Consider the following 15,535-nt stretch of genomic DNA (forward strand, 5'->3'; position numbering starts at 1 on the left):
CTAACTTTCCCTTACTTGAGTATTTTATCCATGCCTATGTTTAATATTTAAGAGCTACTTACAAAAATAAGCCATTTAAATTTTATAAGCAGAAATTAAACCGTATTGAGTAGGATGGGGGAGCCATGCTCCCGCACAAGATAGAATAGTGCTGCCTCCAGTATACTCCAAGACTTGCCTCAGACCTGAGGGCTGAAGATCCATCTTCAAAATTTTTCAAGAAAGATGTCAAAACAGACCCCCTTTTGATGTAATATAGTTCCACAAGAAAAATACCGTGTATTGATTACAATTTTTGTGGGAGATTAAACACTGCGAACCACACAATTTAGGGCTGGTTATATAGCTATGTTTAGAGAAACTACCACTTCTGGAATTTTCATTTGTATTAACACTAAGTGATGTGTATGGGTCTACTTTCAAAAAAGAAATACAAAAGACTGTATGAAAGCTTGGATAAATCTCTGATAAAGTATGAAAAATATATTTTCTTCTGAGATGACATCTATCATGTATTCAGCAGAATCATAGTAAAGTACTAAGTCCTGGTTAACAGAAGACTCGTAAGCTTTGAAGGCAGACAGTTTGTCATGATCAACTCTGACTTGCGGCACATCCAGTCACCTCAATGCCCATTCATGCATCTGAAAACTGGGGGTGACAACATCTTTGTTGTAAACATAAAAAATGATATAGGCAGAATGCTGGGTATGTAGTAGCCACTCAAGAAATAAATAGCAGTTTGTTTTAAATGATTATTTTCCCTTTTGGTGATGTGTATAGACACATATATTTTATTTCAAGTTTAAGAACAATAGTTTCTAGATCCTCAGTTTGTTCCCTTCTCATAGTGTATGGAGTTCAGGTGTTGCCAGACATCATTACTTTTAATATCCAATAGAAAGTACATACCTATTTAGTAAATATGTGGTAAATTTGAATTATATAAGCCATTAAATGCTTGTATCTATTTGAAATATTCAGAAAAATAATTTTTTATACTTACAACTTTCCAGTTGCATTATACATGTTTGTACATCCATTGGAAAATTCTTGAGATCCATGGGACAGGAGAGTGTTAATGTTAATCTGAAAGAATTAGAAATAATTATTTTTAAAGAATATGTATAACTTATTTAATTTTCTATTTTGGGGGAAGAACATTTTTGCTTTGGTAGTGATTATCATTTATCATAATAAATTTTCCTCAAGCTTAGCTATGTTATTTCTATGAAATAGCTACACCTTTGTATAAAGGCAAATATGATTTTTTGAATGGATTATCTATTTGTTTTAATTTCATTAGAGAGGATTGTAGTGGATGTCTAGAAGAGATCACATTTCCAGAAGAGATCATTGACATTTGAGTGTGAGTTTTATAAAATGAATATTAAATGCCAAAAAGTACATTTCCCCAAAATCTCATTAATGGAATATTTAAGAGGCAAGTATATGTGAGGAAGTGGAGCTCTAAATGTGGAAAAGCAGCATTCAGAGAAGCAATCATAAGTGACAATTTTCAGTCATTGTAACTACACTGAAGAATTTATCAGTGAAAATCCAGCATTATTTAGTGGAATCGAATTGGAGAACTTGAAATTTTAGTTAATAGGGTATTTTTCCAAGTCACATACAGGGTTAGGACATACCCTGTAGTATCTGTGATATAATTCCATGCTCACCAAACTTTTGACTTTGCTTTACACAAAGTATAATCCAGTGTTATATGCCAGCATTCTGTCCCCTCCCCCATACTTCCGTAGAGTATTAATATGTTGGTATTCCATATAATTTATCACTCTTGAGTACATTTTGTTAGAAAAATATATGGCCCAAATGTTTCCTGGGTCTACTAAGAAATTTTAGTTCTTGTAGAAGAGAGAAAGGGAGAGAGAGGGAGGGAGAGAGAGGGAAAAAAGGAGGAGGAGAAGGAGGAGGGGGAGGAGGAAGAGGAAGAAGAAGAGGAGGAGGAGGAGGAGGAGGAGGAGGAGGAGGAGGAGGAGGAGGAGGAGGAGGAAGAGGAGGGATTGGATTGAGAAGAGACTTGGATCCAAACCCAGCATTCTTCAAATGAAGTCCTTATTGGAAAACTCTAGCTGGCCTCTTTCATTGAAGAAAGTATTCCCATCAAAATTAAGTGTATTTGTAAGTAGATAACCTCAACTTTGTGACCACAGGCACAGACCTTTGACCTTACTGCTCTGAAGTTTTTTATCTCTAAAGTGAAGGTAATGATAGCATCAACTCTAGAGAGGTGCTGACAGCAAGACATTGATACATTAAATGGGCTCAGGTGAGTGATTGACACAGGAAATACTCAATAATATCATGTGTATGTGTGTGTGTGTGTGTGTGTGTGTGTGTGTGTGTGTGTGTGTGTGTCACTGGGGATAAAACCCAGGGGCATTCTACCTCTGAGCTAAATCTCTAGCTCAATTTTTTATTTTCTTATTTTGAAACATGGTCTCACTAAGTTGCAAAGGGCCTCAGTTTCAGAGGCAGGCTGTGAACTTGTGATCCTCCTGTCCCAGCCTCCCAAGTACTGAGATTACAGGTGTGTTCCACCACATGTGGCTTCATTACCACACTCTACCACTCCCAGACTCTCTCATGGCCCCTTCTCTTAAATTTTAAACTGTGGACCAAAGATGAATGAATTAAATAACATGTAAGTAATATTTAAGTTTTAACAAAAAATTACAAGCAACTCTTCTAACTGTAGTCTCCAAAATGGCATTTTTATGTAGATCAGAGGCACAAAGTTATAAAGAGCTATTTTCTACAGTGAATATCTTGGCGAATTACGTCCAATTAGCATAAATTTGGGAGCCATAAATAGACAGACATATGGAGCTGCTGAATTTTTAAAAGACCCATGAGGTTTGTTTTGGCAATTTATTTGAATCAGAGTCCATAATACCCCCAAATAATTCAAAGCTCAATATTCAAAAGCAGTTTTCCTCCTGGTTCCTCTAGATTAAATGATTCTATAAGTAATTGTGTAGACTTACAAAGTTCTCTCTTAAAAAGGCCATTGTGAAATTAGGTGGACACAATGTTCTCTGCCTTGTGAAAGGGTTTTATTAGAAGAGTATGCACATGTACATTTGACAATGTACACACATTCATTTTCCAAACATCCCAGGCTCTCAGCCAGCCAGAATTCTCTGACCTTTTGTATGGAAGTAAATAGCATTCTCAGAATCTTTTTTCCACACTCTCACCATGAATGTGATGTCAAATTCATATCCTGACTATTTTTCTGGCATAAAATGAGAGACATTATGTAATTCTAAAAAAATTAGCACTTGAAAGGAATTATTTGGCAAAGTGAGACACAGATTGTAGAACTCCTGTTATAAATCATATCCTGAAAAATCTGTTTACTGAATTTTTTCTTCTAGTTTAAGGTAAAATACAATTGCTTCTTTAAGAACATATTGGCGAAAAATATGTATCAGCTGAATTGATATGTATATGTATGTATCAAAACTCTATATACAAATTAAAAATATGTTCTCACCACATCAAAATAAAGCTAAAGGAAGAGGCAATTACTCAAACTTTACTGTTTTGGAAATGAATATCTACTCGTGTAAGGACACTAAGTTCTCTTTCTGAGACAAGACAGATAAACAGGATATAGTGTTTCTTATTTTCCCTTAAGAAGTCTTGGCTTGGTGAGGTAGTAATGTTAAAAAAAGCTGACTATCGTCTGTGAGCAACAATGAACATCATTAAAATTTAATGACTGCCCATTTTTGAAAAATAATTGCCTATAGTATAGTGTCTATCTCAGCCACTAACTGAATTTAAAACATGTTTCCTGACACCATTTATAGACCTTTTGTGAAAATAGATATTTTTAATAGTTTTTAAACGTTTCAAAGCTAGAATCATAAAGACAGTAGTCTCTTATTTAGCAATTTAATTATCTTGGAATTATTTTCTGTTTTAACATAAAGCTGAAACATTTGTAATATTTACTTTGTGGTAGGCAGTATTCCAAATATTTTATGTATGGTAATTCATTTACTCTGCACTATAAACTAACAAGATAAAGAATAGATATATCTATTTTATAGATGAGGAAACATAGAGGTTAAGTAACTCACCTCACATTACACAGCAGAAATTGTTAGAGTAGAATTTGTAGCCCCAGGGGTCTAATTCTAGATTCCACAGTCTTCCTTTAAGTATAGATTGCCTCACAAAACCATTGAAACATTGTTCATAAAAACAGATTCTATAATTAATATGGCACTGCACATTTTATATATTTTATAACACAATGGATACAATGCATATACTACTAGTACTAAATTTTGAAGTAAAATCTATATAAATAATTCTTCCAAAATAAGTTAACCAAATATAATTAAATTATAGAAAGTATAATAAATTTTCCAAAGAATTTTATGTATTTGAGTAATTTGGTATTTGATTAGAAATGGGATTATAAAGGATAATTCTTAGAAGAGATTAGATGGTTGGAGCATTAGAAAAGAGATTAGAATTAGTTCCCATGACCAGATTCTGAAGTTTTGTTGTCATTTGATCTTAGAGACAAGTATATATTTTATCAGCCTCTCACCAAAGTAATCTCGGTATTGATGACAGACCTCTTAAGAAGCTGATGCCAGAAAGTGGCGGACCTCTTCAGAAAAATACATCGTTACACGAGCCAGATTTTTCATACATATATTTTTATAGCACTATAAGTAGATTTCTCTTAAATAAAAAAGCATTTTAAAGCCATTTGTTGGAAATATGCTTTTCTGTTTAAAAATGGACTCTGCTGATATTACAAAATCCACATAGCCAGGTGTGACAGTGCATATCTGTAATCCCAGTACTAAGGAGGCTAAAACAGGAGGATTACAGACTCGAGGCCTTTGTGTAGTAGCTTAGTGATATCCTATTTCAAAGTAAAATAATAAAAAGTGATGGGGATATAACTTAGAGGTAGCATGTCCCAGGGTTCAATCTTCAGCAACACACACATAATACAAACTCACACACACACACACACACACACACACACACACTATACAAGTCAACTAATTCTTTGCACACATTTCAAAGAAAGTGTGATTATATGACCTTATGCGATAGTTGCAATTATTTTATGACTTTTGACAAGTTGTCACATAAGCATCTTTGTCATAAACTTTCCTCTTGTTATTTGACTTTCAAAGCAACAATGCTTCTGTAACTCAAGTATGAAAGTGGTAAGTAGTAGTTGCATTCGTAAAGTGAGCAGTATATCTAACGTCTCTGACATTCCATTATTTTGTGATAAGGATATTGAGTTCCTAGCTGGGTGTGGTGGCGCACCCTTGTAATACCAGCACTTTGGAAGCTGAGACAGGAGGATCACACAGGTTCAAAGCCAGCCTCAGCTAGTGAGGCTCTCAGCAACTTAGTGAGACCCTATTTCCAAATAAAGTATAAAATAGGTCTGGGAATGTAGTAAGGAGGTAGAAAAGCCCCTGGATTCCACCCCCAGCACCATAAATAAATAAATAAATAAATAAATAAATAAATAAATAAATAAATAACTTTCATTCCCATATTAGAAGTGCTAAACCGAGGTCTAGGTTGAAATTTACAAGAGACAATTCAGTGCTGCTGTATAGATTCGGAAAATCACCACCATTTATGCTTTTTTGTTTTGTTTTACTTTTTGGAAATACAAAAACAACAACTATAGCATTTATTTATATGCCTGGCACTATGCTGGCTGTTTTACATTCATTATTTTAGGCTCAAGATCATTAGGATTATTACTATCATACACAGAAGAAACACGACACTTTCAGAAGTAAAGAGGTTGTCCCAGACCACAGCTAGTTACTGCAGAGCCTGGATCTGGATTGGGGGATGTAGTCTTCCTTGGGCTTCTTTTTCTCCTGTAGCCCTGGCTGGGCATGCCAAGATTGCAAGTCTTTGAGTTCTGTTTACCTGAGCCATTTCTCAGAGGTGTTTGTTCAATGCTAATTTGCAGAGATGAGGTAACATTGCTCACTTGGACAGAGAGGAAGCTTATTTTTGGCTTGCCCTATAAGCAGTGGTTTCTTCACATTCAGTCCCCATAGTTGTGACATCACACACTATGTGATGTATTTATCTAAGCCCATTGCACTGTTCCAGAGAGACTTGAGGACAAGTAAGGCAATATGCTGATATGCATGCTACTAGCTTACAGCGAATAAGGAATTCCCTTGTCCCTGTCTCAGGAGTCTTGTGTCTTCCATCAGCATCTGTGAAAAAGTGACAGGCTAACTTTAAAATCCCAAACTTGCCAATCTTGAGTCATGTGTCTGGCTCCAAAGTCCTACTGGAAAAGTTATTTATTATAAAATTATCAATATAATTCATCTATATAATTTAATAATTTAAATGGTTCTATAATACATACAAAAACAGTAGAAGCTTTGTTCTGCCTGATTCTAACCTCAGTTATAGACCCTCAGAAGTAGCTTGTTTTTAGTTATTTATTTTTAGTTATTTATGTACCACTTATGTTCATATATGTAAATTCTTATAATATTATGGTTGCTCTTTAAAATATTCAGAATTATATATGAATTCACTACAGGTAGAATATAAGAATTAATTTTTATGCCATATTCCATGTATACTTAACTCTCAACCAATCCTCAAAACTTAGTTATATAAACATTTATGGTTAAACAAATAGTTAGTGTTTATATGTTATGAATATGTAATTATTGTTCCTGGTTAAGCTTGGTAGTTTGCTATAATTATAGCTCTTGTGTAGCATTTTGTTTTCCTTAGTGTTAATAACTGTCTCATTTTCACAATCACTTTGATTTCTAGATTCTTACTGCTTCCAATTCAACTCTCCACTCAAAGAAAAAACTCCTGCTCCGTGCATAAGCACAGTAGGAAATCGGACAATTCTGCTTTTTATGGAATCATTCTTCATTGTCTGCCCTTCTTCCTTTTCAGTTGTGTGCTGGACCTCTGACCCATGTCCTGTTTTTCACACCCTTTCCTACTGTCTGTGTCTCTGCATCTTGATTCTCCTTCCTGGGAGGTTTCTTCACGTCACCTTCCCAACGTGCTGTTGACATTTCCCACTATTTGTTCTTAGTATGCAATAGAGGTTTCCATTTCTCTTTTTCTAGATGGTATCTTATTTCATGTAAGCAGTTGTCTTTTTGGCCCAGAAATTTTTCTTATACTCTTTTCTGCTTTCTCTATTTTCTTTTGAGTCATTAAAAAAAATTCTTTTGTTGTCTTTTTCTTCTTCTCTGTGTCTCTTTGTTCTCTGCTTTATACAACTTTTAAAATATCCTCAAATATCCACTAAAATTATGAATATCTCAATTAGTAGTTGATGCTCACTGAGTAATGATCTTAATTACAGGATGAGAGGACTGCCCAGGATATAGAATGGTAATATGACTTTCTTCCTCATTTCCCTCCTCTCTTTTAAGCATCTGCAGATCTTTTCTCTTGGGCAAGTTAGTTTCCACAGATATGCATTATTCTGTCAACTTCTGAGTAGAAGTTTAGGTCTGGGCTTGCCATGTTAGAGCTGGCTAGGGGTTATAACCATGTTAGATAAAGACCTCATTTCAACCCCAGTTGCTTTGCATGACACCTCATGCAAGGCACTAGGTGTTTCTGGAAGTCTTTGCTACTGAAGCTGTTGGAGGAACCTCTGACATTTCCTGTCCTGCTTTCTGCCCAGATCAGAAGACACAGTGGCAGTCCTTGGTCTAAAGGAAATTAGGAACAAAGAGTTCACTGTTGTTCCTCTGATGGTTTATATCAATTATTTTTTGGATCTCTTCTAGCATCCACTTTCTGACTTCAAATTTGTAAAAGTTGGAAGATGTTTATTTTTCCTTGTAGGGTCCCCGCGTGTTGCCTTGGGCTTTTATTCTCTCTGTGTGTGAAGCCACTTTTCACAATGCATTCATTTGTTAAGCTTGTCTGCTGTTGACTTACTTTTCCCCATTACTTTCATCCTCCTGTGTAGTAATGTTATTTCTATCCTGTATTCAGCCCACTTTATTGTTTTCCTGGGGCTTAAGGGAAAAAAAAGGCAGATAAATGTTAAGTTCAATAGGTCAAGTTTGGCTAGGACAGTTTGCTTCTTTCTTTAAAACAAGCAGAAAATTCAGATCTCACATGAAACACCACAGATGCTCCATTTGTAAATTGAACGTGATTTTTTTTTCTAGCAGAATTTTTTGTGAACAAAGAAACTGAAGATTTGAAGATTTCAAAGTCCTGTGAGATTTCCAAAAACAACTCACTAAATATGAAAATTTTCTTTGATCATGTGAGCCAGGATATGGCAGACAAAGAGGCGGAACCAAGAGACCATCTGTTTCATCTGAATTCATGCTGAAAGACAAAAGGTGTATTTCTGAATTATCCCATAGCTCTCCTCCAAATATTAAAAGAATTATGAGATATTCATAATGGATGACATTATTTATAAAATGCATTCAAAAAAATTTTTTTTTGTACTGGGAATGGAACTCAGGGCCATTCTACCTCCAAGCTACATTCCCAGCCCTATTTTTTATTTTTTATTTTGAAGTAGAGTCTCACTGAGTTGCAAAGGGTGTCAATAAGTAGCTGAGGCTGGCTGCGAACCGTGATCCTCCTGTCTCAGCCTCCCAAATGCTGGGATTACAAGTGTGCACCACCACGCCCGGGTGACTTAACATTTTAATATCATATATTTAAATTGGATCAATTGTTTTAGTACAGTCTCAGTCTTGAAATTATACAATTTCCTAGTAAAAAGATTCATTTTATTTGACAATTTTTCAGGATAGACAGAATTAATTGCTTTGAGTTTTAAAAACATAATTATCAAAAAGCTCCTACACGAAAAAGTTCTTTAGTTGTTGCATTCTATTCAATGATGAAGAACAAACTAAATGCTTTTGTTGATCATTTCTAACTCTAATAAATAAAACTTGAGATGAATAACCATAACTGGATGTCTTTTATATACACACACATAAACACACACACACATACACAAACACGCGCACACACACAATTTAAATTCTATCAATGGAAATAGTCTAGGCATTCTAACTTTGCAAAATGATTAATCATTCCATGCTACTTGGTGATATATTTTCCAAATCATACCACCCCAAACCTCCCCTAAGGAAATCAATACTTTATAATTAAAAATAGGATAGTATTTTTCACAAAGGTTAACTTGAAATGAGCAGAAAAGGAATTAAACTCATGCTATGTATACCCTGTCAGGAATCCCTTGATAACCATCATGAACCCACAGAAGAGAAGAGTCAAGAACCATTGTCTAACCATAAAAGAATCTGTCACTTGTAACATGTATATTTAATTCATAAGTAGCATATAATTCATTCTAAAATAATTGAAACAGCATAAACTTATGGTCAATTTTATAGTTCCCCATAATTGTTGCCTAAATCCCAGTACTCAATTCCATAGTTGGTTATTCATTTTTTTATGCCTTGGTTTTTGTTTCCATACATATTTATTGGTGCATTATTTGCTCACATCAAAATGTAATTTAGAGTGATATGGACAGACATGCACACAGCACTTGGTGAGCTTCCCTCTTCCCCTAGATTCATGTTCATAACAACAGAATTCACAGGTTGATTATCCTTAATCAATTGTTGGGCATCCATCTAAAAGTCCTGTATGAATCTGCACATACTGTCGGTGTTGGTCAATGACAGGGATGATTTCTAGAAAATGCATTGTGAGGTGATTTCGTTGTGTGAACATCAAATGTATTCGCCTACACTTAAATAGCACATGTACTACATGCCTGCTGTACAGGCTGTATGTAATATACCTTTATAGAATTTGCAGTATAGTAGGTTGGTTTACATCAGCATTACCACAAACACATAAATAATGTATTGTGATATGCCCTTAGGATAGCTTTGGTGTCACCAGAATATAAAAACTTTTCAGCTCCATTATGTAATGAGAACACTGATATTTGTGGCTTGAGACTGACCAGAATTTTGTCATACAATAATACATTGTTGCACATGTAGTTTTACATACATATCTGTACTTACATAAATATAAATGCTTTAGATGATAAATCAGCACACAATATTTCTTTTAAACATAACATATGCAAGTTTTACAGGATGTTTCTTATGAATCCATTTAGATATATCTCATGCTGAGTATTTCAGGATATGGGTCTGTCATTATGTTCAGCCATGTTCTTATTAATGAATATATAGGCTCTTTCTTTTTTGTTATTTCATTGCTGCCATGGGCATCTGAATAAATACATCTATATGAGTACATATATAATTTAGATTCTTAGAAGTAGAATTGCCAATAAATAATTGTACTTTTATAGATTTTTAACAAATCATCTTCCCAGTTTTTATCAAGTCAGGTGCATGAAAATATATATACACAACACCAAATGTTACTAGGGTAATTTCTGCATGTTTATAAAAGTGTTTTCTTGTTTCTTACCTTCATTTTGCCCCTGTATCAATATTGTAATTTTTCTTCAACTGTGGGATATAATTTAGGAAACTCAACATGAGAAGAAAAACTATAATATTTACCCATATTTTGCTAATGGATCCTTTTTTTCTTCTTGATATTTCTATGTTCCCTCTTTCATCATTTTTTCTGCTTAGAACATTTTCTTAGCTACACTTTCAGGGTAGATTTACTTATGAAACATTATCTTGATTTTTCTTTTTCCAAGAAAGTCTTGAAGGATATATTCACGATATGCTAGAATGACTGTTTCTTTCTCTCAGCATTTGAAAAGTATGTATCATTTCTTTCTGGCCTCTGTGATCTTCCTTCCTTCCTTCTTTCCTTCTGCTCTCCCTCCGTTCCTTCCTTCCTCCCTTTCTTTCTTTCTTCATTTCATTCTTTCTTTCTTTGGTACTGGGGATGGAACCCAGGAGCATTCTACCTTCAAGCTACACCCCCAGCTCTCTTTTTTTTATTCTTTATTTTGAAAGAGGGTCTCACTGAGTTGCCAAGGGCCTCACTAAGTATCTGAGGCTGTCTGCGAACCCTGAACCTCCTGTCTCAGCCTCCTGAATGCTGGGATTACAAGCGTGCACCACCAGGCCCAGTGGCCTCTGTAATTTCTGATGAAAAATCTGCTATCAGGCTAATTGTTATTTCTCTGTCAATAAGGTATTATTGTTTACTTGATGTTTTCAAGATTTTTATTTAGTTTTCAAAAGTTTGTGTTTTAGGTATCTTGATACAGATATATTTGGGTTTGTCCTATTGAGGGACTCTGCTTTTTCAATCTATAGATTTAGGTCATTTGCAAAATTTATTTTAAAAGTTTAGTCATTGGTGGCACATGCCTGTAATCCTAGTACTTGAGAGGCTGAGATAGGAGGATTGCAAGTTCAAGACCAGCCTCAGCAACTTAGTGAAACTCTCAGCAAACCTAGAGAGAATCTGTTTCAAAACAAAGAATAAAAAAGGACTGCAGGTGTAGCTAAGAGAGATAATGCATCTAGGAGTTCAATTCGCAGTACCACACACAAGAAACAAATTCAGTCAGTATTTCCTCTAACATTATTTCAACTCCATACTTTTATCAGCTCTACATGAGACTCTGTGGATGTGACATGTTACATCTTTTATTATTGTCCCACAGACCCTTGAGTCTCTAGATTCTTTAGTCCAGTCTACCCTGTATATGCTGTTCAGATTGGATAATTTTTATCTCATGGTTTTTCTTACTATCTTCTTCATTTAAGGAAGATGGAAAAAGGTGAATAGAGAAGCTCAAGAATATCTAAAGCTATGGACACACCCGAAAATGATTTATGTAAAATGGAGCCAAGATAAGAAAATGTAAACATTTCTTTATACCTACAAATATGCATGTATGTATATCTATATTTTAAAGAGATAACATACAAAAATAAATCACAATATATAATTAGCTGCCTTTCTATTTACCTCTGAGACTCTTGTCAACCATGCTGATGTAAAGAAATCGTGCCACAGCAGGTGTGGTAGTACACGCTTGTAATCCCTGTGCTTGGGAGGCTGAGACAGGAGGTTCGTGCAGGTTCCAAGCCAGCCTTGCTGGCTTAAGAGACCCTGTTTCCAAATAAAATGTAAAATAGGTCTGGGAGTGTAGCCTGGGGGTAGAAGGGTTCCATCCCCAGTACCACCAAAAAAAAAAAAAAAAGAACCTGTGACCTGTGACACATTATATTTTTCAAGTAGATTTCCAAGAATAACTCGTACAGTTCCTGAATCATGGACATGGGTATTTTACTGTTGATCAGACATATTTTTAAAGGGATATATTAAAATAACATCATGTGGAACAATACTAAGTTACTAAAAGTTTCTAAATTCTCACCAAAACACAAGGAAGACCCCATAATACTTTATTTCACTAAAATTAGGAATTTAAGTCTCTGACTCACCTTATTGAGTAAAGGACATTTCCATTTTTGAAGATTCTTAGCAGTTTGTTGTCTGTAGTGACTTCATGAAAGTTGGCACCCTTTTCATTGGCAAAGAATAAATCGGGTTTCCAAATGGAGTCCAACATGGATGGGTCAAGGTCTAAGGAATCATCAGGGTATTCACTATATGCAAGACGAGGGTCATTCCATTTCTGACGAAGAAATATATTCACTCTGTAATCCTGAAGGAGAGAGAGAGAAGAAAGGCTGGGCTTTAAAAGTGTAGAAGAATCCCCTTAAGTCTATCAACTGTAACAAATATATCACCAGGTAGAACAGGTAGATAACAGAAGAAACTCTGAATGCTTCAGGGCAGGAAGTTTATGGAAACGAACCTAAAAGTATTCTAAAAATAAAGTCTTTTTAAAAATTTAAATTTTTTCCGGGCATGGTGGTGCACACTTGTAATCCCAGCATTCGGGAGGCTGAGACTGGAGGATCACCGTTCAAGGAGAGTCTCAGCTACTTAGTGAGGCCCTCTGCAACTCAGTGAGACCCTGTTTCAAAATAAAGAATAAAAAATAGGGCTGGGGGTGCAGATTGAAGATTGAATGCCCCTGGGTTACAACCTCAGTACCATTAAACAATCAAACAAACAAACAAACAAACAAATAACAGGAGTATTGACATTCTTTGGAGCTCTCCCTACCCCACAGTCCTCATTCATGACTACTTCAAAGAGTCATTCTGGTTCTGAAGTTTTTGCCCATGTCTTTGGTGATTTATAGAGCTCGGGGTGGGGGTGGGGGTATAAAACAAAACATAGCAAAAAAAAATCCAGATGGATGCATCTGTTTATATTTTGTGGTTCCATTCAAGTTGTACTTTCCTGGTTTGTCATAATAAAACATTGAATTGCTACTAGATGCTTGGAATAAAATATTTTCACCTTTGCCTTTATTTTTCTGGAATAATTTCTTTTAGTAGGTATTCATTAGCATGGAGAACATATTGAATGAAATTTTCTTGAAAGCCAACCATTTGAAAAATGACCATATATATTTCTTCAGGATGAAGACACATTTCCTCATATGTAATATAGCAAGTTCTATGAAATAAGTAATTTGGAAAACATCAAAGATGACTTTTGAATATTAAAGGTTAATTGCTAATAATCCTTTAAGATGATTTGGCTAATGAGATTTCCCCAATTACACCTTTAGCAGATGATTTTAAAAGGAGAAACATCAGCTATTTCAGCAAAGTTTTCACAACTTCCAGGCTAATAAGCAAAATGGCAGATTGATGGCAGGTATATGTGTAGTGTTTTCTCATAGACAGTATGTAAAAATAAATGTTATAGCTTTGTGTATATGATTTTTTTAGATTTTTGAAATAAATACTTTGTTATAATCATTATTATGGAAAATATTTGAAGAAATCTTCATTTCCTTTAAAATTAACAAAACTGGAAATACACAAAGGAATTGAAAATCTTCTTTTCTCTTTTTTACTTTTTTTCTCTCTCAATTTCTTTTTTGTTTTTGTGGCACTGTAGGTTGAATTTAGGGACAATTTGTCTCCAAGCAACACCTCCAGCCCAATTTTTTTTTTTTCCTTTTGAAACGGGCTCTTGCTAAGTTGCTGAGATTGGTTTAGAACCTATGATTTTCCTGTCTCAGCCTCTTTCCTACTGGGATTACAGGCATGTACCCCCACATCTGGATATTTTCTTATTTCTTGAATACTACATTATGAGTTATCAGAATATGGTAACCAAGCAATCACAAATGATGCTTCCATAGCTTTGGACCTGGTAGATTGCTTGTGTTATAGGTAAAGAAACTGAATTTGTATTAAATATTGCTATAACCCTTTGAACAATGTCTATGCCTTTAGACCACTATCCTTTAATGTTACTAGGGTTACATACCTGATAATATTTTTCTGCTTCTTAGGTACCCCATATATCTTCCAAAGTGACAATATGGCAGGGTTTCTCTGTCTCTTTTTGTGGCTTCATCTTACTGACCATCTCAAAAATAATGCAAAGAGCACTAAGTTTCTGACAATTTGTTACAGCATCAATAGTAACCTAAGAAATATGTCTTTTTTAGTAAATTTGCACATAGGTTCATTAACAATATTTTTTAGGGGCACTAAAGATTCTATTCAGGAGTACTCTACTTCTGAGATACACCCCTAGCTGGATTTTATTTTTTATTTTGAAGCAGAATCTCCATAAGTTGCTGAGACTGGTCTCAAACCTGAGATCATCCTGTAAAAGCCTCCCAAATATTGGGTTTAGAAGTGTGTGCTACCATGCCCAGCTTAATTTTTTGAAGAATTTACTAACAAGATTGTGTGTGTGTGTGTGTGTGTGTGTGTGTGTGTTGTGTGTGTGTGTAATAAGTTGAAGAGTGTTGAATATTCAAAGGCAAAAGTTCAGATTTCCAAACAAATGGTAAAAGTGAACCAGATTTCTCCCAGTTTTAAGAAAACCTAATAAGATGCTTCGGCCATTTAAAAATGATCAGAAAACTTACTTGTTTGTAAAGAAATAAAAACAATGCTCAAACTACCTAACAGATATCTAACAGATGTTTTGAATATTCATTTTTAAAAGTTTTTTTTTTAATTCTGAAGCAATGCACAACATAGGTTCTGTGCATCACAAAGCGCAGAACAGTAACACTCAGTGGTGGGATAAGCACTTCTAACATCTCCACATCATCCCCATATTGCCTGCACCATCTGCTGTAGGAACCCTCCACAAAGAGTGTGATTGCTGGGGCCACTGACTCTCAAATAATGGCCCATTGAGAAAGTGCTGTTCAATTCTCTAAACCAACAGGGGAGAAAGTCATTTTATAAGAATTCTTTGGAGGCTCTTAGAGAAGTTGCAAGTTTCCCTTTGACTTCTTCAGTAACTATACAGTTATTCTCTGTGAAAAGGACAGAATTATCTTAAAATTACAAAAAAAAATTAAACCTGTGTGCCAATCATGGAAACATAAAAGTAAGAAGCATTGATTAGAGCTTAAAGTATGTTGAATCAATGAAATAATACTCTATATCTCACTCAGTAATATGTGTAT

The 15,535-nt window shown here is 34.9% G+C and overlaps 1 protein-coding gene across 2 annotated transcripts in view; it reads right to left on the reverse strand.

Moving 5' to 3' along the window:
- The window catches only part of GLRA3 (glycine receptor alpha 3), a gene marked incomplete at both ends in the record, with an annotated part of 146,484 nt that overhangs the window by 49,822 nt on the left and 81,127 nt on the right, over window positions 1-15,535 (reverse strand). For both annotated transcript variants that reach the window (XM_080709872.1, XM_080709871.1), the window contains 2 exons: window positions 1,007-1,089; window positions 12,456-12,679. In XM_080709872.1, coding sequence (XP_080565998.1) covers window positions 1,007-1,089; window positions 12,456-12,679 — 307 coding nt within the window. The remainder of the gene's footprint in view (window positions 1-1,006; window positions 1,090-12,455; window positions 12,680-15,535) is intronic.

The sequence above is a fragment of the Muscardinus avellanarius genome, assembly GCF_963383645.1.
Source record: "Muscardinus avellanarius genome assembly, chromosome: 14".
Classification (NCBI taxonomy): domain Eukaryota; kingdom Metazoa; phylum Chordata; class Mammalia; order Rodentia; family Gliridae; genus Muscardinus; species Muscardinus avellanarius.